This window comes from Callospermophilus lateralis, chromosome 1, assembly GCF_048772815.1.
Source record: "Callospermophilus lateralis isolate mCalLat2 chromosome 1, mCalLat2.hap1, whole genome shotgun sequence".
NCBI classification, from domain to species: domain Eukaryota; kingdom Metazoa; phylum Chordata; class Mammalia; order Rodentia; family Sciuridae; genus Callospermophilus; species Callospermophilus lateralis.
In genome coordinates, this window is record NC_135305.1 from 9,253,782 (window position 1) to 9,279,953 (window position 26,172).

At 39.3% G+C, this 26,172-nt stretch overlaps 1 protein-coding gene across 1 annotated transcript in view; it reads right to left on the reverse strand.

Moving 5' to 3' along the window:
* The window catches only part of Cntnap2 (contactin associated protein 2), a 1,322,317-nt gene that overhangs the window by 827,273 nt on the left and 468,872 nt on the right, over positions 1-26,172 (reverse strand). The window contains exon 10 of the mRNA XM_076852920.2: positions 6,774-6,945. Within this exon, the coding sequence (XP_076709035.2) occupies positions 6,774-6,945 (172 nt within the window). The remainder of the gene's footprint in view (positions 1-6,773; positions 6,946-26,172) is intronic.

The window sequence follows — 26,172 nt, forward strand, 5'->3', positions numbered from 1 at the left end:
CTGGAGCCCTTGTGCATAATCACTGTAAAGTGAAAGTAAGATTCCCCCAGAAGCCCAGGGTTTGAGTAATGAAGTTTCACCTAATGGTAAGAGACACATTGTTTCCCGTGTAAAAGAAATGCTAGCACAGGAGGTACCAGCCTAACTGTTGACATTAACATTTCTAAAGAGACAACAGAAGTGGGCAGCAGGACTAGAAAGGTATGAAGAATCCAGAAGGCAGGCATCTAACCCAGAGAGTGGCAATCTTCAGTCATCCAGACCCAGGTGAAGAGAAAAGTGGCCCAATATTTGTCATTACAGAAATACTTGTGTTTGTGAGACAGGTGTTTTTTGTTGTTGTTGTTTGTTTGTTTGTTTTTTAATCACAGTGGAAACAATCCTGAGAGGTTTTAAGTGAAAATATATATTTTTTTAAATTTAGTCTTTATTATTATAATTTTTATATTTTTAGAATTTATTAATTTTAAACTATATATATATATATATATATATATATATATATATATATATTTTTTTTTTTTTTGTACAGAATCATTTTTAAATCTGCATAATTTATGAATGGCTACATCAAGCTAATTAACATATATGCATGACTTCACATACTTTTATTTTGTGGTGAGAATATGTAAAATCTATTCTTAGCATTTTTTGAGAATACAGTGGTATTAACTATAGACACCTGGTTGGACCTATTTTCCTCTAACTAAAATTTGTATCCTTTCTCATCATTTCTCTAAGGCCTGCCAGCCAGTCTGGTGACTCTGGTCCTACCCTCCCTGTCTATGCGCTCTACTTTGGATTCCACATGTCAGTGAGATTATGTGCTATTTTTCTTTCTGTGCCTGGCTGTTTTCCTTAACATAACATTCTGGTTTTGTTTATTTATCTTTTTATCATGTTGTCTTGTAAGTGAATCAATGACACCTGTAGGGGGAGTAGCAGCTAGGAGTGTTCATCTCGGGATCTGGGACTACAAAAGAAATGTAATAGTTGTGTGGATATAATTTAGTCCAAAGCCACGGTGCTTTGGTTTGATAGAGCTAAGTCTAAGAGAAAGGAGAAGCACCAAAACAAGGCACTACAACAATACAGGATCTGATCAATCACTTTCCCTCCATCACTAAGCATTACCTCCCAGATGGCTTGGTATGATCTTCAGTCATTATATTTTGACTGAATGCATCTCAGTTTGAGACTGAGACTTATGGCCAGGGTAGTTTGAGAGAATCTCCTGGGCAGAGTGCTTCCTGCCAGCCTGAGTGGCTGCTGTCCATAGAGAGGGTGGCCTGGATGCACAAAGCCAGCTAGAGAGTTAGCCCCAATTTCTGACACCGCCCCCCTTCAGTTCTTTTATAGTTTCCAAGGAAAACAGAAGTCAGCACAGATCCATGTGGGGTCTGTAAACATGCTTATTAGATGGCTGGTGGGCCAGATGGAGAAGGTAGAAGGAAAGCACAGAACACACAGAGGTGGATTCAGGCCCTGGGTTTACCAGAACTGAGAGGGCTCTCAGATGTGCGTTGCCCAGAACCAAAGCTTAGACAGTGTCAGACAAACTGGGTCCAGTTGCCACCTTTAACAGATTCCAGAGCCTGAGCTCAGCACTAGCCAAGTCATATCCCAAAGCCAGGAGAAACAGTTAGCACAGCAGTGGGCATGAAACAGAGCTGACCACAGGCAGGGGCATCTCCAGGGAGCCCAGCAGGACCCTGGGTGGACACATGAGCAGAGCCCATTCTTCCATGGCCAGATGTTGCATACATGACCCCCCAAAAGTCATGCTAGGGGTCCAGGAGAACTCTCAAGGTGGACAGTGGCCCCCAGAAGTGAGTTTGGCCTTTACGTTTGAATCCCACAGTGACTGAATACTTTTTTAAAAAGTGAGGTTACAGGGCCTTTGTATGTTGAAGTTTATTTATTTTTTCTGCTACTTACTAGAAATGTGGGCTTATAACCAAGTGAAGATTAATTTGTTTCTAATGAAAATGTTACATTTTTTTAAATCTAAGGACAGTAAAATTTACTTTAATTAATTTATTTTTTGTTGTGGTGTTGGGCATTGAAACCCAGGCATACTGAGCAAGCACTCTACCATAAAACACTGGAAATTATAAATCTACTTTTATAGAAACTATGGCCTCCTTCAGGACTGATTTTATTAATTTTCTAGCACAGTCAACTTGGTTTTGAGATATCTCCCATCATATTTACCCAGACCTCATTTAAATGCTCTTATAAAAATTCATATACTTATTCTTGTCTTTCAAGGAAAAGCAAATCAAACTGGGTAGATATTGGTGAAAAGAAACCATTGAATTAAAAAGTAAATACTGGGTGTGTGATTATGCACTTCCATCCCAAAAATATAATGAAGACTTAATTGCTAACTCAGGAATAGGATCCAGTCTATTCACAGTTTCTCAAGGGGTAATTTTGTAGGCTGTGTTTAAGTTGGGACATTTATCTTTCCTTTTCCACTCTCTGTGCTATCCGGCATATTTACTGGCTTTGTTTCCTAATATATTTAAAAGGGAGGTGGACAAAAAAGAACAAAAAGATTCTAATTCTAATGAGTTACATTTTCTAGTTTTTAGAGCCCTGTTAAAAGACATGCACAAAAGTAAACTGTCACGATATGAATCTGCTTTGGCCTCTAAATGGCTTCTTAGTCCAATCGCTATGAGGACATCAGCAGAATGTAATTTAATGTATCCTAAAAGAATTATTGTTTCTTTCAAAGCCATTTGCACATTTGGGAGTCTGCCCCTCTGTGTTCTGATTCAAAGAGGTGCTGTGTCGATGTTAGATGCCCAGGGTGAGGAAAGGATAGAGGCTCTGGGCTCTAAGAAAATAAAACTTGACTCACACTGACTTAAATAAGCAAGGATTAAGTGTCCCCCGCCCCCCTGCATATAGATCCAGCTAGGTGATCTCTGGTCTCCTGCCCATTCAGCCCTCGGCATCAGGAGTGTTTTAAACAAGGTGCTGGAGGGACAGAGCCTCCTCTGCTTTTCCCCAGAACACCAGCGTGGACCTGTGCTTATCTCTCCCTAGCCAGGGTGTGCCACTTCGCTGCTCCTGCCTAAGATAAAGTGAAACGCATCCTGCTGGCAGCTTAGCTGTGGAGGCTGCTTTAGGCTTGAAATAGAAACTGCAGCTTGCAGAGTAGACCTCACTGCTCCAAGCCGACCCAAGCATGGTCTCCACCTTCTTAAGCTCACCTCCCTAAGGCCAGCGCCCTCCTGCCAGACCCCCTGGGTGTGACCGCGGAAAGCAAGTCCAGCAACCACGGGGGCCCACAAGTTCCCAGAGCAGGGTCTTCTGCAGCTACTCTTCTAGTGTACAGACCTGACCCATGGGTGCCAGGATTGTCCGGGACAGTCAGGGGCTGGAGTGAGTTGCCTTCCCCAGCTCTGAAATGACCTCTAGTTCTTTGGGTGCCTCTCCCTGGGGGAGGAAGTGAATGAGCCTAAGAGGGTTCTAGGAGTGTTGCTAGAGTCTCTTGCTGTCAGATTTCCAACCTCATGTGGATGAAACAGGAGCTGGGCCCGTGCCTAAAGATATCTGCTATAAGGAGTCATGGTGTCTGGACCCCAGAAAATTGGACAAAAGGTGGTGAAGATGCAAAAAGAAAGAGAAGCTTGTTTTCAAGATAGATAGCTTATCTTTCTTCAAGTAGCGTTTTAGCCAATGAAGGTTTGTTGAAAATCCTCCTATCTGAGAGCAAACCACTGAGAGGTGAAAGCCAGAGACCTAGCTGACCGGAGAGGCTCCTGCCCACCACCACTTTATCCTCTGGTCCTGGAACTGCCCATGAGATGGAAAAAAGGACACCAAAGGCCCAGAGTCCCATGATCCCTGTCAGTCGTGAGGACCGTTGTGCAATCTGAAGAGTCAGGCTTGTTCCATAGTTACATCCCACTGCGTCTCCCCACTTCTACTTAGGTTTCCAACAGATGAACCTACTCACAACCAACACTGAATTTCTGACGTTCTTCCTCATCGGCCCTCCCTAGTACCACAGGCCTTCCCCATCTGAGGAAATAGAAACTCCCTTCCTTACATTGTTCTTATCAATGAATCTGGATGTGTTCTCATTTCCTCTTTTTCTCCCACATCCTCCATCTAACATCCACCATGACATCCTACTGACTCCCCACACCTGTCTTCCTAGATACCAGGCCCCTGGTTCCTGGCTGCCAGCACCTCTCTTTGCATTATGAGAAGGCCCTTCTAATTAGTCACCCTGCTTCTACCTTTCTTCCTCCCAGAGCCAGACTCCTGCTTTTGATGTGCTAACTGCATGGTGTCATTGCTCAATGGGAGCCCTGCAGTGGCTCCCTGGTTCCCTCAGAATAAATGTCAAATTCCTGCAATGAGCTGCAGGTCTTTAGGATGTGTCTCTCAGGGCTGTGCAGGTCTTCTTGCCTGCCGCCCTTCCTCTGTCCTTCCAAGCTCACCACCTGGTTTCTTCACAGATTCTTGGTCATGATAGGCAGCATCTTTGAGCTGATGATTCTCTGTGCCTAGTGCTGAGAGCCATAGCCAAGTAAGAATGACGCATGGCAATTTCCTTGTCAGCCTACCCAATGTTGCTTAGAGGGAGGACTCTCCATTGTGGAAATGGGCTTGCCTTGCCACTGCTGCAGGAGCACCGGCTGAAACTCAAGACTCACTGATGAGATGCAGCTAAAGGGGGACATGACCAACAGGCTCAGCAAGGCTCTGAGTGTACCTATTGGTGTGTGATGTGTGAAAGTTATTGCTCTTAAAATAACAGGACAAGCAGAAAATGATCTCCTTAATGGGCTTAGGAAATTTGTGACTATTTACCCCCAGCTAATCTAAAGGATGGATAGAAAGGATAGAAAGGATAGAAAGAAATGCCCCTGTCCCCACCATCACAAGAAACTTGGCACTGTAGATACTGGGACTGACCCATCTGGGGCGGGGGAGAGCTATATCTGCCAAAAATTATAATTTGCATTCTCTTTGCCACATGTTCTCTGTGTTGGTCTCTTCGCCAGGAGTGCCCTCCTCCATTCTTGTCATTTACCAAAGTTTCATTCGTTTTTTTTTCTTTTCTTTCTTTCTTTTTTTTTTTTATGGAGAAGGCAATTTAGATCCTATTGTCTCCATCAGAGTAAGACATAGAAATCTCAACAGCACTTGCCCTTCTCCGTTAAAAAATTAATTGTGATGGCCAATAATTTGATGTTCTGACTGAAACAGCAATGCAAGATCCAGCCTGCAAGTGAAGCTGAATGAGGTGACCTGAGTGTTATCCACAGGAATTATTATGTCATTAAAGTTACTGACATGGAAAAAAAACACTAGATACTAAAATACTTGATTGCATTGTATAACTATTAAGAAGAAATAAAATTTTCCTATATAGAAAACAATTATTAAACTATGTAGAGAAATGTTTAATATCAGAAAAATTTCCTTTTCTTCTTTTCTTGCCTTAGGCAGAAATAATACCTAACAAACACATAATGACTCAAAAATTAGGAGTATGTTTCTGTTAAAATAGATCACAATTCTATTTAAACATAAACTGTGTAGGATATTAGAATCATTATTCTCATGCATATAATAGAAATACACAGCATGTTATATCTTTGTCTTATTATAAATATATTTAGGCTTTAAAAAGTTAAATTCTGTGCCCACAATAAATTGTGATTTACCACTCACATGAACACAGTTTTATTAAGAATACACGGAAGAAAACTTACCTCATAATGTACTCTTTTATATATTTATGCCATTCATTTATCTGTGAATGACAGCCCCCCAGAGATCTCAACTTAAATGTATTTTAAAGACAAGGTCTGCCTAGGGGTTGGGGAAGCTGAGGAAAGGGTCATATCTTATTTCAAAATTTAAAAAGATTTTAATGAAGTTTTATTTCCTATAATATAAAATTAATGGGATTATGTTTCACAATAAGATAGATCTTGCTCAAAAAATTTGAAAATAGCTTAAAAGTCATCTTAAGTCACTAGGTTAACTTTAACTCACAGTTAGATGTAGTAATTTGCTGACAGACAAAACATCACAAAATGTAATCTTTTAATGTTTTAATGAATGACATTTTCAGAAGTATGTTAAGGTAGTGTATACAATAATCTCAGAGTATCTCATAGGAAAGTTGTTTTTTCTACATTGTGAGAATTCAATTAAGGGTTTTATAAAAAGCACATTTCCAGATTTGCAAAAATTTGAAACAGACTAGATATTGTAATATTTCTATGCACACATTTTGTAAACAGAATGAATTATTTGAAATATTTTGCATTAATAAATCCCCATTTGTCCAGAAACATCTTATAATGTTTTATCTTTTTTTCTTTGCAGTGTCTTTGGAGGGGATAATATGCTGAGGTCAAATCATGATCAAGACAAGGAGAAAAGGTTCAAATGAAGTGTCAGAGATCCATCAACAACCTAGCTGTTGCTTGCAAAAGTATTTGCACGATGTTCATATTCTCTGAAGCAGACTGATGCACTAAAGTGACATTATAATACACACTCACACATACACACACATGTAGATATAATTCTCTTATCAATGATATCAATGTCACAAATATACTTAATAGGCATTGCAAGTGACAATTCCTAGTTCACCCATTTTTTGTTTTTCTTTCTTTCATTCTTTTTTTTTTTTTTAACTTTTTTTTTTCTGGGCATTTCACTTGCTGTACAACCAAGAAATGCCTCGGTAAAGTTTGTTCCACTTGAGGCAGGATGAACAGACTTACCTGTCTATGATGGCGCACATGTCGATGCTGACATTTGCAAAACTTCCCGGCTTCCTTTGTGCCACTTCATACAGATTTACAAGTTGGTCGTCCACTTGGATAAGCTGCATGCATCCTTGGAATGAAGGCTGAAGAACAGAGTGACTTGAGTTATTCATCTGGTTCAGAAAACCTGTGAAACAGAAGAAATGGAAATGTTAACATCAATGTCCGGCATGCATTACTCAGATCCTCGTGGGTGTGCTACCTGCCATAGCTGTTGCACCCAAATGCTGTGCTTCTTGGAATGTTGCTTCATGGTGCCTGTCATAGAAGAGTGAGCTCCTCTTGAGTGTGCGGTGATTCAGGGGAAGAAGCCGGAGATGACCATAATGGTGAACACCTGTCTCTGGGATCAACTATTATTCTAAAGTTCTCTTTTGATGTCTTTCTTACTATGACAATTTCTCTGTCCCTCTGGCATTTCAAGGTCACTGTTACATGTCCTCACCTGAGACTGACCTGAGAAGAAGACACCAAACTTCAGGTTTTCTCAACTATCCACCTCCTTTCTCCTCTACCTTCAGCATTTACTCCCATTTTCTTAACAGGATTGATTGGGCCTTTCATTCATATGTCAGAAAGCGATATAAATCAATAAAGTGAATTTCTTTTATGAGTCAATGTGCAACTTGATGCAAAGACATAGTTGCATCACAAATGATTTCCCAATTTATAAAATGCAAAGGAACATTATAGAGACATAAATTCTGACAAACAACCAGCATCCTGTTATGAATATCCATCTTATAGAAGCTAACTACTGCAGTATGGTTTTTATAAATAATAACAGACCTAAAATTAAAAGAGACTGAACACTGAGACAAAAAGAAGAAACCCCCAATAAATAGTGTTGATGTTACAAGGGAGTGGAGAGAATAAGAGTTTTACTGATAAATAACTTTAAAGTAATACTGCTAAGCAATTACAATTATGCTTTTTCAATAGACAAAAGTTATCATTCTATTACACAGAGAATATGTGGGCCATCGGGAATGATTTTGCTAGATTCCATTAAGTGTCTTCAGAAAGTCCCAAAAGTTTCCACTTTTTACAATGGTATCTAAAATACCAAATTTGCAGGCTTGAAGAATTGAAAATGTACTAATTAGTCTGCTTTTGAATCTGAAGTTATTTATAAATTCACTTCATCCAATATTATATTTGTAGCGGAAAAAAAAAACACATTTGTACAGAATGGGTTAGAACAACATATCCCATTAGAAAAGTAAAAGTGAATTTTCAACAAAAACAAAAATGGGCCATTAAGAAATTTTTGAAAATGTCCTAGTCTCTTTAACTAGGAGTAATAGTATAGTATAATAGAAACCTCTTTTCCCACTTAACTAACAAGTGCAATATTTAAAGTCTACTGTTATTTGAATCTCTTTTAAGGGTTAACCACAAAGATATATATTCTTTTCCATCAATGCAGTACTACATAAAAGTAAGATTATATTTAAATTAACTTCTTGACTTTAAAAATCAGAGGCTCCATTTCAATATCAATATGTTTTGTGTGTGCACGCATGTGTGTGGGTATTTTCTTCTGAGTCACATTTTTTTAAAAAAAATTTGCATTGATTTAGTCCCTTTAGGAAAATGCTGATTAGAATAGTTGTATGCACACATATGATTTTCAATTGTTTAATCAAGACAAAGTTGAATGGGGCTTAATGTCTAAACTTAGTAGAGAGAAAACATCCAGCTGTAACTTTAGTAACCTCTCAGAACAACACTATCATTTGTTTCTGCTCTTGTGATTACTTGGGTGTCTCTGAATGTCCCCACTAACTTTGTGAGATTCCAAAAAGAGTTGATATATTTGGGGGAACAGAGCTTCTTCAGCAAAGCAGCTGCACAAACACTGATCACTACAAATTAGGCATAATTAAGTTCACAAAACAAGGCTTTATAAGTCTCCCAGAACAATGTTTTGTTTGGTCTTGATAATTTTCAAGTTTGAAATTGTCAAGTCCTTTCATTTTCCTACATAAGGTATATTCTAAGAGAAGATAATTATGGGACAAAATATTATGTATTCATTAAATATAGGGTTCTTAAAAAATAACAATAAATAAATAAATATAGGGTTCTTTTCTCTCGTATTATTATTTAAGTTTCTAACATGGATTCCATTTATTCTTGCCCAACTGGTATCTGCAGCATTTTGTAGACCCCTTTTGTAGACCTTGAATTAGGGATATCCCCTGAGGACAATAGGAAATTACATGTAGTGGCAATGTGTGACACTTCCAAGGCTGGTTTCCAATTTTGTCTCCATGATTGCTACCTCTGGAAAGTCACCACTATGCCATTGAGCAGCCCCATGAAGAGGTCCGTGACAAGTAAGAAAAGACAACCATGGTTGTAAATTTATTGGGTCGGGGTTTGATTATCTATGGGATAAGAAATAATAAGTATGTTGTTTAGTACTGGAAAAAAAATTGTATCAAAGTCCTAAAAATGTGGTAGCTATGTAGGGGCTGAGATATGCAAGTTAGCTGGATGGATTTTAGAAGAACTGTTGGTCAGAATCCTAATCATTCTTGAGGAGATTTTTAGTAGTAACTTAAAGGAAGGTGAGAAAATTGTTACTGCCAATGGGAGAAAATTTGACCTGTGCTATGTTGTGGGGAGAACTTTAGCAACATTGTTGTCTATGATAATATGGAATGAAAAAAGATGTATTTACTAAATTATGTATTCAATCTGAGGATATATCCAGGCAGAGTATTAAAGGTACTATCTGATACTCTCTTTGTGTTTTTAGTAAAAGAAAAGAGAGAGAGAGAGAGAGAGAGAAACTAAGGAAGAAATGCTAAATCTAAGGAAGCCAAGACCCTGATGGACTTAATGTTAAATGTTATCTTTTAATCACTCTATTCAGATAGCAAACAATGCAAGAATCAAGAAATTCCCAGGCAATGATTAAATACCTGGAAAGCATTATCTAACAATGTTAGAAAGATATGACTGTAAAATTCATAAAATTCATTAAGACCTCAGAAAGACATTAGGTGGCATGTCAGACAGCAATCCACTTATACAAAAGAGTCCTCTAAGTAGCTTATCGGTATACCTAGCACATCTACACTTTAAACAATGGAAGTTCTAATAGTTTTAATAGACCTTAATAGACCAGAAGCCCAAGGAGGGGGAGAGTTTATCTTTATGATATTATAGATATGGCCTTTTATTTAGTGGAGCAAATTTGAATAACATTCATTAGAATCCTATCCATTTTTAGGGGAAATCTATTGGTAGTACAACCACCAACTTGTACTGAATGGAACAGAGATGGTTCAAAATAGAATGACTTTGAGAGCCCCAAACTTCTATGGGCAGGAAACTATAGTTACAAACACAGACTGCAAGATATATACGAATATGCATATATGTGTGTGTATATGTGTGTCTGTATGTATATACATGTTGACTGGGAATTTCTTAATTCTTGCATACACCCCCCCCCACACACACACACACACGTGCGAAGGATGTCTTCGAGTAGCAGAACTAAGAACATGAAGAGCAGAGCTAAGAGTCATGGAAAACTATTTCAGAGAAAGAGGAGGGTTGAGTCCTAATCAAGAAATAACCAATACATGCCTGGCTAGATTTCAGAACTGATATGGTCCAGGACATCTTATTTTCCCCTTTTGAATCCAAGCGTACAAATTGGTTTCTTTTTGCATTTCTTACTGGTGTAGTGCACTTTGGGCGTGTCTGTTCACATGTCTTTAGAGAACCCAACTTGAATTGTTGTATTCAAGTCACTGAACCCAAACAGCTTTCTATCCTCTTGGAACTCCCTAGGAGCTTCATTTTGGTCTGACTTGATTTGGATTTTAGGCAGATGCTCTAATAAAATGTAATTTTAGAAGGCTTTTGGAGAAGATGAATGCACTTTACACACTGAAGAGACATGGATCTTTGTGAGCCAGAGGGTGAAACCTGGCAAACAACATCTAGTATGGCCATAAAATCTTCACATTATAACTACGGTACTTTAAATACCTCATAGTACTTAGGGCCTTGCATTGTCCCCTCCCACAATGAATCAATGCTGACATGTGTATCAGGCCTTTGCAAAGTCACAGTGAAGAGTCACAGTGTTAGCTGGCTTCTAATGCCAAGTAATAAAAGGCATTCGAGGTTGCACTTTAGTTTTGGGATCACTGACTGTAAGAGAGCCAGTTCCTATGTCAGGAAACCTTCAAGCAATCTGAGGAACAGGGACTCATGTGGAAGGAATCTAAACAGAATATAAATAATACATTCTCCTCTGTTTCTCTGTCCCTTTCAGTGCAAGCTGGTGGTAGTACTTCCAATAGAGTTCCCTGAAAACTGAATGGGATTCTTATGAATGTTATTCAGGCCACTATCAGCCAGGTGACAGATGAGGTGGAGGTTCCATCTTGGTCAACCTTCAGATTGCAGCCCTGAGAGGCATTAGTGGTAGCCTTTCTAGTAACTGCAAGCCAGAATTGCCCAGCTAAGCTGCTCCTGACTCACTGGCTTCCTCCAATAAAGTAAGAGTTAATAAATGCTTACTGGGTTGGACTTCTAAGTTTTGAGGCAATTCAATGCACCAAGAGATAACTGATTTAGATGAAAATGAACAAATCTGCTCTCATTTTCTCAGTTTTTAGGAATTAGAACTCAAATATTAATATAAAATTATTGGTTCTACTCAGACCTGCAAAACAAATTAACTGACATAGGTAGGCAATTCCTTTATACTTAACAATGAGCTAAAGACTTCCCGTCTTTGGACTAAAATTCCTGGGGCTCCAACTCCTTTTGAAATAGAGGAGAACATATTATTTATATTCTGTTTTGTTTCCTTTTTGGACAAATATAATTTCAGTAAAAATACTAACATATTATTATCTGGGGTTCTTGTAGGCACTTCTCTGAAGCTTAGGGTTTAACCTGCCTAGTGGATTAATAGCAGGACTATTTGGAGCTACAGATTTGCAGCTGGGATTTTGAGGGTCAGAAATGAAAAGATATAAAATGGAAATGAAGTAAAATTTAACTAAAATTGTCAAGTTAGTAGAAAAATAATATAGATCACAGAGGTAAAAATTTTCCACATTTTTGGTTTAAAACTTTAAATTTATACCCACAAATTCAGAATAAAAATACAATATTTATCTATGGATTATTGCTACAGGGTTCTAAAAGTTGACAATGTGTTACAACCACCACCATGTAAAGAATTGTAACCTTGTCAGTCTCAATTGCATCTCACTACCGGGAAAACTTCCCTCTTCACAGGATCACTGTAATTATGTTACTTTACTGTCATGTTTGAAGATTTCTGTTTCAAAACTTAGCAGATAAAAACTTCATATCCGATTTGAAGTCCACTCAGTATATTGTTCTTCTTGCTGACAAAGGAAATCCATGCATTTTCAAGGTTTTAAAATTTTAATTCAGAAATGCATCAGGGAGAAACATGCCGACATTGGTTTAGACATTAGAATGCCAATCTAAACTGTTGTAAAGTATAAAGTGAATCCGATGGAACAGGACACACACAGCCGGCACAGGGCTGGCAACTTCACAAGCCTAAAACCATGTGCATGCGAGGTTTCTCCTTGTGCAATTATTTTAGGGTTGGGACATTTCAGAAGTCAGTCAGAGGCTGGTGGAATGCCCTTAGAGTGTTTAAAACATGTAGTGTCTTCCTTTCAGTTCAGTCTTGGAAGACTCTACAAAGTGTGTACTAACCAAGCTCTGCTGTTTACTCAACCTCCCTGAATGACACAATGGAAATCCCACTCCTCAGGGCAGGAAAGGACCCGCCTGGGGGCTGGTGTCCAAGCAAGCAGGGAGTTAGGGCCAGCCGGGAAGTGGGCTAGTAGTGGCTGAAGCCAGCCCGTGGGGCTGTCCCACACGGGACACCCACCCAGCGTGGCTGGACAAATAAATACATCGAGCAGAGCAGGTGCCAGCCTCAGTGTCAGAGAAGGAAGGTCCAAACGTGGAACATGCTGAGACTGATTGAGCACTGAGGGCTTAGGGTGGCATTTCATCCATCTGTGGTTTTCTCTGTGTGTAGATAAAAAAAAACAAATGCTGGTGGAATTGTGAATGTGGCTCCTGCATGGCTAGCGGGGACAGTTGGGGAACAGGGTCACCTCAGAAGCAATGAACATTGTAGCCCAGATATTGTCTCCACTACTAACTAAAACCAGGACTCGTTCAAAAAGGACAGTTATGGTTTGAATATGGGGGTGTCCCTTCAAACTCCTGTGTTACTGCAGGAAAGTTTAGAGGTGAAGTCGATAGATTATGGGATCTGTAACCTCATCAGCCCATCCTAGTCTGAATGGCCTGGGTGATAACTATAGGCAGGTATGATGTGGCTGGAGCCGGCGGGTCATGGGGCTGTGCCCTAGAAGGGTGCACCTTCCCTGTGGCCCCTTCCTCCCTCTGTGTCTCTGCTTCCTCGCTGCTATGAGGGGAGAAGCTCCTCTCTGCCACATCCTTCCTCCATGACTTGCTGTCTCATTCTGGGCCCAGAACAATGGAGTCAGCCATCTATGTCCTGAGACCTCTGATACCAGGAGCCAAGGTAAGCTTCTCCCCCTTTAGGTTGTTGTCAGGTATTTTGGTTACAGTGATGAATATCTAACTGAAACAGACTGATTTCAGGGCTGGGTCAGGGAAAGCACGATGAGTCTGCAATACTTCATTATATCATAAAGCAAAGAAATGCCCAAAGAATGTCAGGACCATGTCAGAATGACGCAGAAAACCCTGCAATTGTTTCTGCTGCCCAAATTCAGGGAATTTAAGTGCCAAAAAAAAAAAAAAAAAAAATTGAACATCCGAAATACATTTTCACTATCAATCAAGAATGGAAAGAGGAAGGAAGAAAGAAAACAGAGCTTCAGGTCATGTCCCAGTGAATCATTCAGGAATCCATGAGCCCGCCTCCACAAAAATGAGCAGCAGTGGGGGAATTAGAAAGTTATTTCTATTGCACTCTGTAACTAATACATGTCACAGAAACACTGGAATTAAAAAGTCACCATTTTTCACCCATTATATTAATAATTAATCTAGGCAAGAAGTACCACTTGTGCTCAAATGAGTGGGTGGAAGCTGAATAAGGAACAAATTCTCAAAGAATCTCCTTAAAAATAATTTTTAATTGCGAAAGAGTTGTTGGTCACTCTATAGTAAAGAAATCTGGCTGGCAGCTTTTCAATTAAGTGATCCAAGTGATCATCCCAGGGAACAGGACCGGATAGAAGGCAATGAGAAAAATAAGATGTGGCCTTTTGACTCTGATGCCAAAATACAAGGGCCAAGTCCAACCATGAAGAAATACCAGACAAATGCAGGGTGAGGGCCCGTCTACTAACGACTGACTTGAGATCTTTAGGAATGAGCTGTGAAGCCCAGAAGCAATTGAGGATCTGATTCTAACTGGCAGGGGCTGCGGAGGCAGCCCTGTGATTGACAGAGGCTGGAGAGGCAGGACAACAGAGTGTGACGGATGTCCCAGAGAGGGTCTGTTTCTGTAAAGGATGCTGTTGGAGAATTAGGAAAACTTGAACAGAGTTATCTGGGTGAAGGTTATACCAGTGGCCTTTATACTGTACTGTAACTTTTTATAAGTTTAAATTAGTAAAAACAAAAACAAAATACTGTTAAAAATGTATGTACCAATGGTAGTGTATGCTCTCTCTTCTTCTGTCAACCAAGAACCCTAGTTTGGATTACATTGATTCCAATGTAACTGCACTCAATACCCATGGAATGTCAGTGAAATCGTTCTTTCTCGGGTTGTGATGACTTCCGGGTCACTGAAGTCAGTCTTTATTGTACGAGACCTCTCAGGGGCATGGGATGCTTGATGTGAATAACTGAATTTATTAAACCAAGCTGAATGTTGTGGTCTTAAAAGACAAATATTCTTATTTCTGACTCCATTTAAGCTAATTCATATCCCTCTTAACCAGATTTATACACAGAGAGATCCTAAACCATAACAATTATTAGAATATTCTATAGGTGCAAAACTTAAAACACTGCTAATAAAGCAAATACTTACAGGGAAGTTGCACACAAGCTTGATTTCTCCTTGATACACAATTTAAACATTTATCACATCTAGAAACGGTTCTGCCCTGTTTTCACACACTACTTTGCCAATTTCCTACCTGAGTTGCTAGCCCTTCCTGCCGGGAACATTCCTTGTACTTTTTATAGCTGACATTCTCTGGAGTCAAGTCTGCTCAAAGATCACTTTTCCAAGAAGGGTCTTCCCAGACCACTCTATTTAAAATTATTCCACCAATTCTCTGATTCTGTTTCTTCAACGACTTATTTCTTGCCGTAGAATTTGCCCCAAGTTGTCATGATCTGAATTTGTTGCATTTGTTTACTTATGTGCACGTGTGTGTTCTGAGCATGTTCTTGTCTACCTTCTAGTACAGTCACTTCATGAGAGAGGGGATCCCAGTGTGTCCTTAAGATTTGCTGAGATCAAATTTGCACATGAAAATCTCCACTTGACTCATCGGAGAACAATCCGTGGGCTATCTGGGAGATGTGTATGGTGAAAGGTGTCTATCAATTCTGGACCAACAACAACAATACATTTTTCACCACATGATCTGCCTCAGTTCAGGATTTTCTGGTGCCTCTGTGTTGGTCAGGGGACCGACCAGGTGCACGAGCATATCTGCATTTTCATCCTGGAGTGAGGGATGCTCAGAGTCCACCTTCCCTCCCTCTGAGCCCTACTTCAGCTACCTGCAGAGGGACCTGCCCTGACCACTGGCTAAATAACACGCCCCCTCCCCACTGGCTTATCTGGAATATGCCAGGGAAGTGGAAGGGGATGACAGGAAGGTACCAGGACCCTCTGGTCCTGACCACCAGACATGGGAACTGTACAGAGGGGCACTTAGAGTCCAGCTGCCTCTGTCAGCAGGAGAGACACAGGAGGAGTCTCAGGTCTAAAAGGAGTGGAACCCAAAGGGGCCCTGGGTGGGAGGGGCTCTGATGAGGGCCTTTCACGCCTGAGTACCTTTAGGGTATCTAAGATAAACGCTCAATCCACAGTTAATATTCACATCTGGAAGTCACGGGAGAGGCTGGGACTGGAGAAAGGTTCAGGCGACGTGCTGTGAGGTAGAAAAATTGCCTGAAGAAATTGTGTGGCTCGCTGAGCACAGAAAGCCACAGCTGGGCTGCAGTTACAGAAATCATCTGGGTATCAGAGGGGGGCAGGGAGAAAACTGAGGAGGAGGCAGGAGGAAAACGAAGAAGGGTAGGGAGGAAGGAAAAAAAGGTGAGTCGTCAGTGTCAGAGACCAAAGGACTTATTAAACCAAGGTTGCCCTAACAGCTTGGTTTAATAAAATCCATCAATGGATCTTTGACACTGGGGGGTTTGACCTCGGCTCAGCAGGTAGATCATTGAGGACCATCTGGACACTGTAGAAGAAGGACACAAATAACAGATGGAGAGAAAAGGGGTGTCTGAGATGTGGGCGGGCTGAGATGGGGCACAGTGACCTCAGCTCTCCCTTGTCCAGCACTGGTTTACCAGCAGTGGAGACCACAATCCCTTGAAGGTAATTTTTAATCACTTAATTTTAATGATAAATGACATCACACATTTTGCTGCCCTTTTTCAAATTCAGTTACTCACATGCATCACATTTCCTGTTTACCTCTACTGGATGAGCATAAGATACAAGGCTCAGAATGTAGCCTCTGTCAACTTTTTGGTCTTGTATCAACTGATGCTCTGTTCCTTATTAATTTACCTGGACAATGGGCAAATTATTATATGCTAGCGAGGCAGATGTTGTGAACGCAGTAAGAATATATCTATAAGGTAATTGCTTAGAGGATTCTGGCATGTGGCTTACATCCAAGAGCTCTGGTATCCTTCTCCTCATCACCGCCCTTGTTTCTGTTACAAACTGTTGAGGTAAGGCCATCCTCCTGGCATTTATTAAACACCTAACAATGCATTATTTTATCCCCAAGACTGCTACAAACTGGATAGGAAGATAAGCTTCAGAAACCCGAACAGAGTTCTGTTGAAAATAGTGTTGCTGCTGTTCTAACCAAACAAATGAAATGGTGGTGACAGAGGGGCTTCAGAAGGCCACTCTCTCTTCTTGATAACGTCTCTGTCTTTGGCTCCCAAAGTAATACACTGTCTAGGGTTTTCTTTCTACTTTTGTGGCACTGTCAATTCAGTCTTTCTTTCTTACATGTAAGTGTAGAAGTTCCTCAAACTTACCCTGGGCTTGCTCTGCCTGCCTGATAGACGGTCCCTAGAGGTGCCTTATCCAAACCCATGGTTTCACCCATCAGCCATGTGAGGACATCGCTAATCATATCTGTGTCTATAGCTTCCATCCAAGCTCCAGATTAATGTAACCAAAGTTTCTCTGACCATCTCCATTTAAATGCCTCACACGTTAAAAACTCAAGATGCACAGTTCCTGCTCCCTATCTCAGCAGTCATTCAGAAGCCTTACCCTCGATCTCTCCATCTCTAGAGTTGTGCGGGTTAATCAACAAGAGCCATCTCACCTCTTGTTCCTGTCCTCACTCCCCACATGCACCATCACACACGTCAATTCTACCTTGTCAGTATCTCTCCGTCTTCCCATAGCCATCCAAACCCAGACTGTCAGCTTCTCCATGACCCACTTCCATCCATCTCTGGCTTCACCCCAAAGCCTGATCTGCTCAGGTTTCCCGCCTGCTCAAAAGACTTATTTATTAAAAAAAAAAAGTAGATTCATAAGATTTTTTAAAATGTTGAGGGTCTTTCTCTCCCTGTAATTATCTGGTTTTCCAAAAGCAAAATAAGTGTAAAATAATTTTCAAATCATGGTGACATATTTAAAAGAATTTTTTTAAATGGTATATAATAGATCATTTCATTTTATCTATTTAAATATATAATTTAGTTGACCAGAGTGTTCATAATATTTTAAATATGCATATTTTAGCTAGAATGCTTTATCATATATGAGATTCCATATATTATTATAAAATACAGATATTTTTGTTAGAGAAATCAACTAGTTTCAAATCAAATTATGTGTATCTTCCTTTATGTCTTCATATTACTCAATGATATGCAAAATATATTTATACCCAAACTGGCTTAACATGTAGAGAGTAGATGTTGCATTCCTATATACCAATGATAAATCGACTGAAAGAAAAATTATAAAAACTATCCTATTCACAGTAGCCTAAAAAAAAATACTTGGAAATCATCTGACAAAAGAGGTGAAAGACTTCTACAATGAAAACTTACAGAACACTAAAACACTAAACACTAAAAAGAAATTGAAGAAGACCTTAGAAGATGGAAAGATTTCCCAAGCTCTTGGATAAGCAGAATTAACATTGTCAAAATGGCCATACTACCAAAGGGCTATACAGATTTAATGTAATTCCTATTCAAATGACAATGATATTCTTCACAAAAATATAAAAATAAAATTCATTTGAAAAAATAAGAGGGCAAGAATAGCCAAAGCAATCCTTAGTGAGAAAAGTGAAGCAGGAAATACCATAATACCAGACCCTAAATTATACTACTAAACTCTAGTAAAAAAAATAGCATGGTATTGGCACCAAAATAGACATGAAGACCAATGGAACAGAATAGAAGACACAGAGATAAAATCACATAGAGTTATTTCATACTAGACAAAGACACCACAAACAGACACTGGAGAAAAGATAGTCTCTTCAACAAACAGCATTGGGAAAACTGGAAATTAATTTGTAGTAGAATGAAATTGAACCCCTCTAACCTGACACAAAATTCAATTCAAAGTGGAGTAAGGACCTAGAAATTAGACCAGAGACCCTTCACCTACTTGAAAAAAATGGAGGCCCAACTCTCCATCATGTCAGCTTAGGAAATGACTTCCTCAATAGACTCCTAAAATGCAAGAACTAAAATTAAATAACATCAATAAATGGAACGGTGTCAAACTGAAAATCTTCTCCACAGCAAAGGAAACAATCAAGAATGCAAAGACAGCCTATAGAATGGAAGAAATCTTTGCCATCTACCCATCAGATAGAGCATTAATTTCCATATTATACAAAGAACTCAAAAACTAAACACACACACACAAAAAAAAACCTCAAGATAACCCAATCAATAAATAGACAAAGAAACTTAACAGGTACCTTACAAAAGAAGAAATACAAATGGTCTACAAATATATGAAAAAAATCTTTACTATCTCTAGCAATTATAGAAATGCAAATTAAAACTACACTAAGATTGTATCGCACTCCAGTCAGAATGGCAATTCTCAAGAATACAACTAACAATAAATGTTGGAGAGGATGTCGGAAAAATGGTTCACTCATACATTGCTAGTGGGACTGCAAATTTGTGCAATTACTCCAGAAAACAGTATTGAGTTTTCTCAGAAATCTTGGAATGAAACCACCATTTGACCAGTTTTACCACTCTTAGTTATATACCAAAAGGATTTTAAATTAGCATACTACATCGATGCAGCCACATCAATATTTTTTGCAGCTCAATTCACAAAAGCTAAGCTACGGAACCAGCCTAGGTACCCTTCAACAGATGAATAGATAAAGAAAATGTGTTATATATACATGATAGACTATTACTCAGGCATAAAGAAAATGAGATTATGGTATTTATTGTAAATGGATGGAACTAGAGACAATCACGCTCAGTGAAATAAGCCAATCACAAATAGACCTCAGGCCAAATATTCTCTCTGATACCTAGATAATAACATACAACAAGGCCAGGGTAAGGAAGAGTAGAAGTTCATTGGATTAGACAAAGCAGAACAAAGGGAAGGGAACAGGATGGGAATAGGAAAGACAATTGATTTAGTCAGACATGACTTTCCTATGTTCACACATGAATATGTGACCAGTATAATTCAACATCATGTACAACCACAAGAATGTGAAATTATACTCCAGGTGTGTATGATATGTCAAAATACATTCTACTGTTATGTATAACTAAAAAGGAGAAAAGAAACCTTAAATGCAACTTCTGCATTAAAATTTTCTTTTCTGAAAAGGGAAGTATTGACAGTAGAAGGGAAATCACTGGCGTAGAAGAAGGGGTCTTGGGAAGGGAGGAAGAGAGGTACTGGGAAGTGAAATTTATCCAATTATGTTACAATTATGTGACAACAAAAACCACAATTCTGAATAATTAAAATGCAACAATAAAAAATTATCAAAAAGGATAGTCCAGGGCTGGGGTTGTGACTCAGTGGGAGAGTGCTTGCCTAGAATGTGTGCCATACGTGGTTCGCTCCCCAGCACACATTAAAACAAAACAAAAACTAAATAAACAAAATACAGGTATTGAGTCCACCTACAACTAAAAATATATTTTTTTAAAAAAAGACAGTGGATATATTTTTGAGTATCTTGCAGTAAACCTAACGGAATTTACAAGATCACAGGAAATTAGAGAAGCAGACTAGAATTTTGACAAATTGGGATGGTTAGCAATTTGCAAACAGAATTATACAACACGATTTTAAAAGCTCAAGTTGGCCCTGGGCCACACTAGAAGGAAGAATAGAATGATCAAACTGCATATTTTGACATTTTCATGTAGTTTCTTTGCATTTTCTGTGTTGTAAAATGCAAACTACAAAATAGAGACTTCAGCATCTGATAACTCTAATTCTTAATGACCATAAATGGCTAGTACATCTGATACACAGGAAGATACAGTCAGAAAATATAATAATATTGTCTTCCTGGTTCTTCCGTATGAGTATAAGCAGCTTGTTAATCACTAGAGAATTAAGCATATGCTGAGAAGCGCCATCCTGGAGGTCAGGAGTGTGGGTACAGAATGGCTGGCAGGGTTTGGAACTTGGTCCCTCATGCGTCAGTTGTGAGCTGGACTGACCCACCTGTCCTGTCTTACTCAACTCAGGCTTTTCAGTTCAAAGGCAGGGAAACTCGATTTTTATGGTTTTTATTGACATTTAGTAAGACTCCCTATGAATAGCACCTAGTACAGTGATGGACGCCAGCAGTCACTGCAGTCACCAATCAGCTCTACTCCTGACCTTAGAGTCCACTTGAATCGCATAACTTGTACTTTGTATTTGAGAGATTATTTTTTTACTCTATTGAAAGAAACTTAGAAAATAGCCTCATGAATATGTCATTTTGAAAGTCTACACATTTTCTGAATACTTTGGGGGAGGGCTCTCCCTTCGTAAAAAAAAAAAAAAATGAAAATCTAAAATCTGAATATGAACTAGCATCTCCATTATCTGCAAGGTGGATAACCTAACCTAGTTAGGAAGTAAGCATGGTTTGTTGGTTTGGGGATACTGCTAACTATGACTGCAGATTTTGAGATCCTGGAAGTTCACTTTGAATGCTCGGCAAAGCCAGATCCCGAGGCTCAGCCTGTGTGCCCACCTGGCCGGCCAGTGGCTCTGTGTGGGCTCTGTGCTCTGCCTCTGTCTCCCTCACATTGTTTTCTTGGCTCAGAATGGGAATGTCTGACCTGCCCCTCCTCCTCTTCCTTGGCTTCCCTTTGTTTTGATTTTCCTCATTGTTTTTGCCATTATCATTGCTCTTGATCTGACCTTTGCAGATGATAAAAGTCCATGCTTGGTATAAAGAAGATGCTTTTCTTATGCTGGAAAAATGTTGCCAAGTTCATCAGTGAAGTGTGGCTCTAGAGTTTGAAGGTAAAATGCCACCAAAGCAGCTATGAATCTCACTGATCACAAAGCCCTTTAATATTTTTTTCCCAAACACTGACACTCTCTATTCTGTTATCTTTAATAATGGCTTTGTATATATGAAAACATTCTAAAAATGTCAACCATCTCTCAAATTTTCATTGTAAGTTTCTATAAGATTTTTATTACAAGCTTTCTGATATGAGATGATTTATTTCAAAATACTTACCACTCAATACTATTGCATTTTAGAATATTTAGGAAAGAGACAGAAACAATAATCCCTAAAAAGTTTTATTTCCTATTACAAGGTACTGTGAGAGCCTGGAGAGTTTTTCCCATTCCAAACCCCCAGAAATGCTAGGTAAAATGTACCATATACACTCTAAATGACATATCCGAGCTTCCAATAAGTTAGAGGAAGCTTTCAGATGTCAAGGGAAAAGGAAAGAGGAAAGCTGGAGTGCTATTACGAGCATGCTGAGCTATTAGTATTCAGCAGATATTTGCCCATCTTTGTATGCAAGAGTTTGGAATTTAAAGGTCAGGTAGCATTAGAAATCAAGTAGTGGTTTTAGGCAAAAAATCAGAACCATCCCCACCTCTGCACCACACAAGCCCTAAAATTGCTTTAAGTCTCAGTGAAGCAGGTAGTAGATAAAGATTCACTAGTCAGCAAAGAGCACTGACTAGAAAATTTGCCTTTCTTTTCCTGACCTCTGGAAATAAAAATAAAAATAAGACTTGCTGTTCCCAAGAATAAGCCATGGAATTACTGAACTAAATTATGGCTTTAAAATTTACACTGACTATAGGGTATAATGCCCAAGTCAAGAAGTTTTTTAAAAAAGTATTTCCAAGTCACTATCATTTAAAGTGAAACAGAAATCTTCCCTGGATTGACTCGGAATTATAGGATTCCTGAAGAGAAAACCCTAAGAAATCTGAACTCAAAATCCCAAAACACAAATCACTAGAAAACACGTACAGTCTCCTACTTAAGGTGGTTTGATTTAGGATTTTTTGTTTACAGTGGTGAAAAAGTGATATACATTCATAGACACTTTATTTCAAATTTTTAATTGCTGTCCTTTCCAGGGTGTGTTAGTCAGCGTTTCCTAGTTACTGACAAAATACCTGACATGACCAACTTGGAAGAGGAAAATTTTATTTTGGACTCAGAGTTTCAGTCTCTGATTGGCTGACTCCATGGTTCTGGGCCTGAACATCATGGCAGTAGGGTGTGGTAGAGGAAATTACTCGGTTCATGCCAGTCAGGGAGCAGATACTGCTCAAGACAGCAAGGAGCCAGGGATAAACTATAATCCTCAGGACATGCCCCCAGTGACCTACTTCCTCCAGCCATGCCCCACCTGCCTAGAGCTACCACCCAACCGTCCTTTCAAATTACTAATCATCAAATGGATTCATCTGTGGATGGGGTTGCAGTTCTCATGACCTAATCATTTTCCCTCTTGGCATCCCTGAAGTGGGTAACATGTGAGCTTTCTGGGGGACACTTCTCGTCCAAGCCCTAACAGGACTAGCAACATGAGGTATGACGTTCTTGTTGTCTGGGTAGCAGCGGGGCTCCACAGCTGCTGGTCAGCCATCGATCAGTGTGAATGGCCTGTACTCACTGTGTGGGGCAGGGCTAAGTGAGGCTGTATTGAATACATTTTCAACTCACGGTGCTTGGACTTGAAGGGGGGTGTGTGGAGGTGTATGTAGAGGAACATCTGGACGATGAAAAAGACTCAGAAACAATACCACAGAAAATCTGGCCTCCATGGATTTCAGACCCACTTTGGGACTGAGAATAGGGTGAAGAATTCAGCAATTATTTAAAGAAATAAAAAGACTCAAAAAACACATAGGAAAAGAATGAGATCATATGAAAAGGACTAGTCAGAGTTAGTAAAGGACCACATAGACCCCCTTAGGAATGAAAAATGTATTATTGCAATTAAAAACACATTAGTTGTGTTAAGCAGATGAGACAAGCTACAGTGAATTCATAAAGTGAAACTACACGGGAGACTCAGAACGTAGTCAAGAAATAAAACAAGGACTAAAAACATTAAATCCATATTTCAAAATGGAGGATGGAAATGAATTCTAACATAATTGGAATTTCAAAAGGATAGAAAAGAGTGAATGGTGGAAAAGCAATTAAAGATATAATGTCTGAGAATGTTCCAGAACTGATAAAAAATTCAGATTCAGGGAGAGCAATGATTATGAAACAAAATTTGTGAAAAGGCAATCTAGTCACAGAGATAGCACAGTGGAACAGCAGAACACTGGGGCATCAAAGTAGCCAGAAACCAGGAAGAAATTAGGCACAAGGAGCAAAACAAAAGCAGACAGAAAACTAGTCAGCACAACCCCAAACCAAGGACAGAACCCAGTAAAGTAATGCATGCAAAGTATTAAAAGAAAATGACCATCAGACCCAGAACTGTATATCAAACCACTCAAATAGGAAGAAACTTTCAGATGACAAAATTTGAAAATTTTTGAAATTACAATTTAAAAATAGAAGCAATTTACCACTGACATATCTAGGCAAAAACTGTGTCCAAAATAAAGGAACCAAGTCCAGAAAGGGGAATCGCGCAAGGTGTCACAGACACCAGTAGACGTAGGGCAGTCTGAGCGCTCACTGACCACAGAAAGCCAAATGCAGGGACAGTGGAGCTGACCAGGGAGGTAGAACTGAGGGCAGGACCCAGGAGAGTCCAGATGGGAATGATTAGAATCACACCCAGGAGGAAGGTCAAGGTGTCATGGGATGGTGGAGTGTGACAAATACTTATGAAAAAAATCAAGATAACTCCCCAAATAGCTAATATGGAAAATATATGTTTTAAAACAATGATGCAATAGGTTTTTAAAAATGATTGATCAACCTCAAAATGAGAGAAAGGAATAAAAAGAACAAAATAAAACAAAACTGAAAGGTAGAGCAATAGTTAACATCAATAACTATCACCTTGGAAAGACAGATGGTAATATTGAATTTTTAAAAGATCTATCCATGTACTATTTTGAAGAAGCATGCCTCAAAGTCTAAAACAAAGAAAAGTTGAAATTAAAAGAACTGACAAAGATAAACAAGGCAAATGTGTATTTTTTAAAAAAAGAAAATAGAGTAACTACAATGGTATTATGTATCAGACAGTACTGAGCAGACTGGATTTGATTTATAATCTCAACATCGGCACCAGTGGGTAGAAAGGATTGGGCTCCAGGGCTGAGGGTCTGCTTTTGATTTCTGCTTATTCTTGCTTAACAGATGTTGTTTTATTAAGTTTCTTAAAATTTTGTGCCTCACAGTTTTTCCTTATCGCTAAAATAGAATAATAATATCTATCTCCTTGTTTTATTCTGAAGAAGCATTGATAAAGTACATGTGAAATCAGTGAGCAGACCATCCATCCCCTGGTAGCATTATTCCTGAGGAGGACGAAGGGAGAAAATGTCTTTAAAATGCAAACAAAAAACAATATAGACAAGGAAGGTTAATATGTAATGACAAAGTGTAAAATCCATCAGAATTACATGAAAGTTTTAAATGTGTTTATAGCCGCGAAGTAGTCAAACCCATAAATTACATATATGTGTGTGTATATACACACATACATACATACATACATACGTATATATATGTTTTAATTCAAGCACTAGTTCCTCAAGGAAGTCGTCCCTGACCAACCCTCCTTGGTGTCCTCCCCTGAGTGTGTCAGTAGCACCCCCCTCTAAGCTGCAGCTCCGTGCCGTGCCGTAATTCTTTGCATCTCTTTCTTTCCCTCTGCCTTCTGCCATAGCTCCTTGAACACTGCACTCGGACTGAATTTCAGTCATGACACACACCCAGCTTCCAAAGAACCTATGCTTCACTATTAAGAAAATGCCTTTGAGGGTTGGGCGCCCTGAGGCACTCCTGTAATCCCAGCGGCTTGGGAGGCCGAGGCAGGAGGATCACAAGTTCAAAGCCAGCCTCAGCAAAAGTGAGGCACTAAGCAACTCAGTGAGACCCCATCTCTACATAAAATACAAAACAGAGCTAGGGGATGTGGCTCAGTGGTTGAGTGCCCCTGAGTTCAATCCTGGTACAACCCCCTCCCCTCAAAAAATGCCTTTGAAAGTGAAAATGTAGCAGATGTCATTTTTTTTTCAAGTTAAGACTTAATTCCGAAATATATGTCAGCAAACCACACATCTTTCCACCCCGCTCCGCACCCCCCACATGCTGCCCTCAAAGCAACTACTAAACAAAACGTCATATGTGCACATTTCTCAGGGAGAGGAAGAAACATGCATCAATTACTCATAAATATGGGTGAATTACAAATATATAAGAAATACTGGCTCGGGGACTTAATTCTACTTCCTGAGTCTAAAAACATAACCAAACAACAGTAAAGAGACAGTGAAATAGAAACACTGAAATGCCAAAGAAGCAGAGGCACAAGGTTTGGATGAGAGATTTCAACCAAGTTTTAAAAGATAACCAAATAGATGAGGAGCAGAGACGGAAACAGCAAAAGAACAAGTCTTTCAAGCCCTGTGGGGAGAAGTAGCCATCTGCAGTGGGCCAGGAAGCGTTGA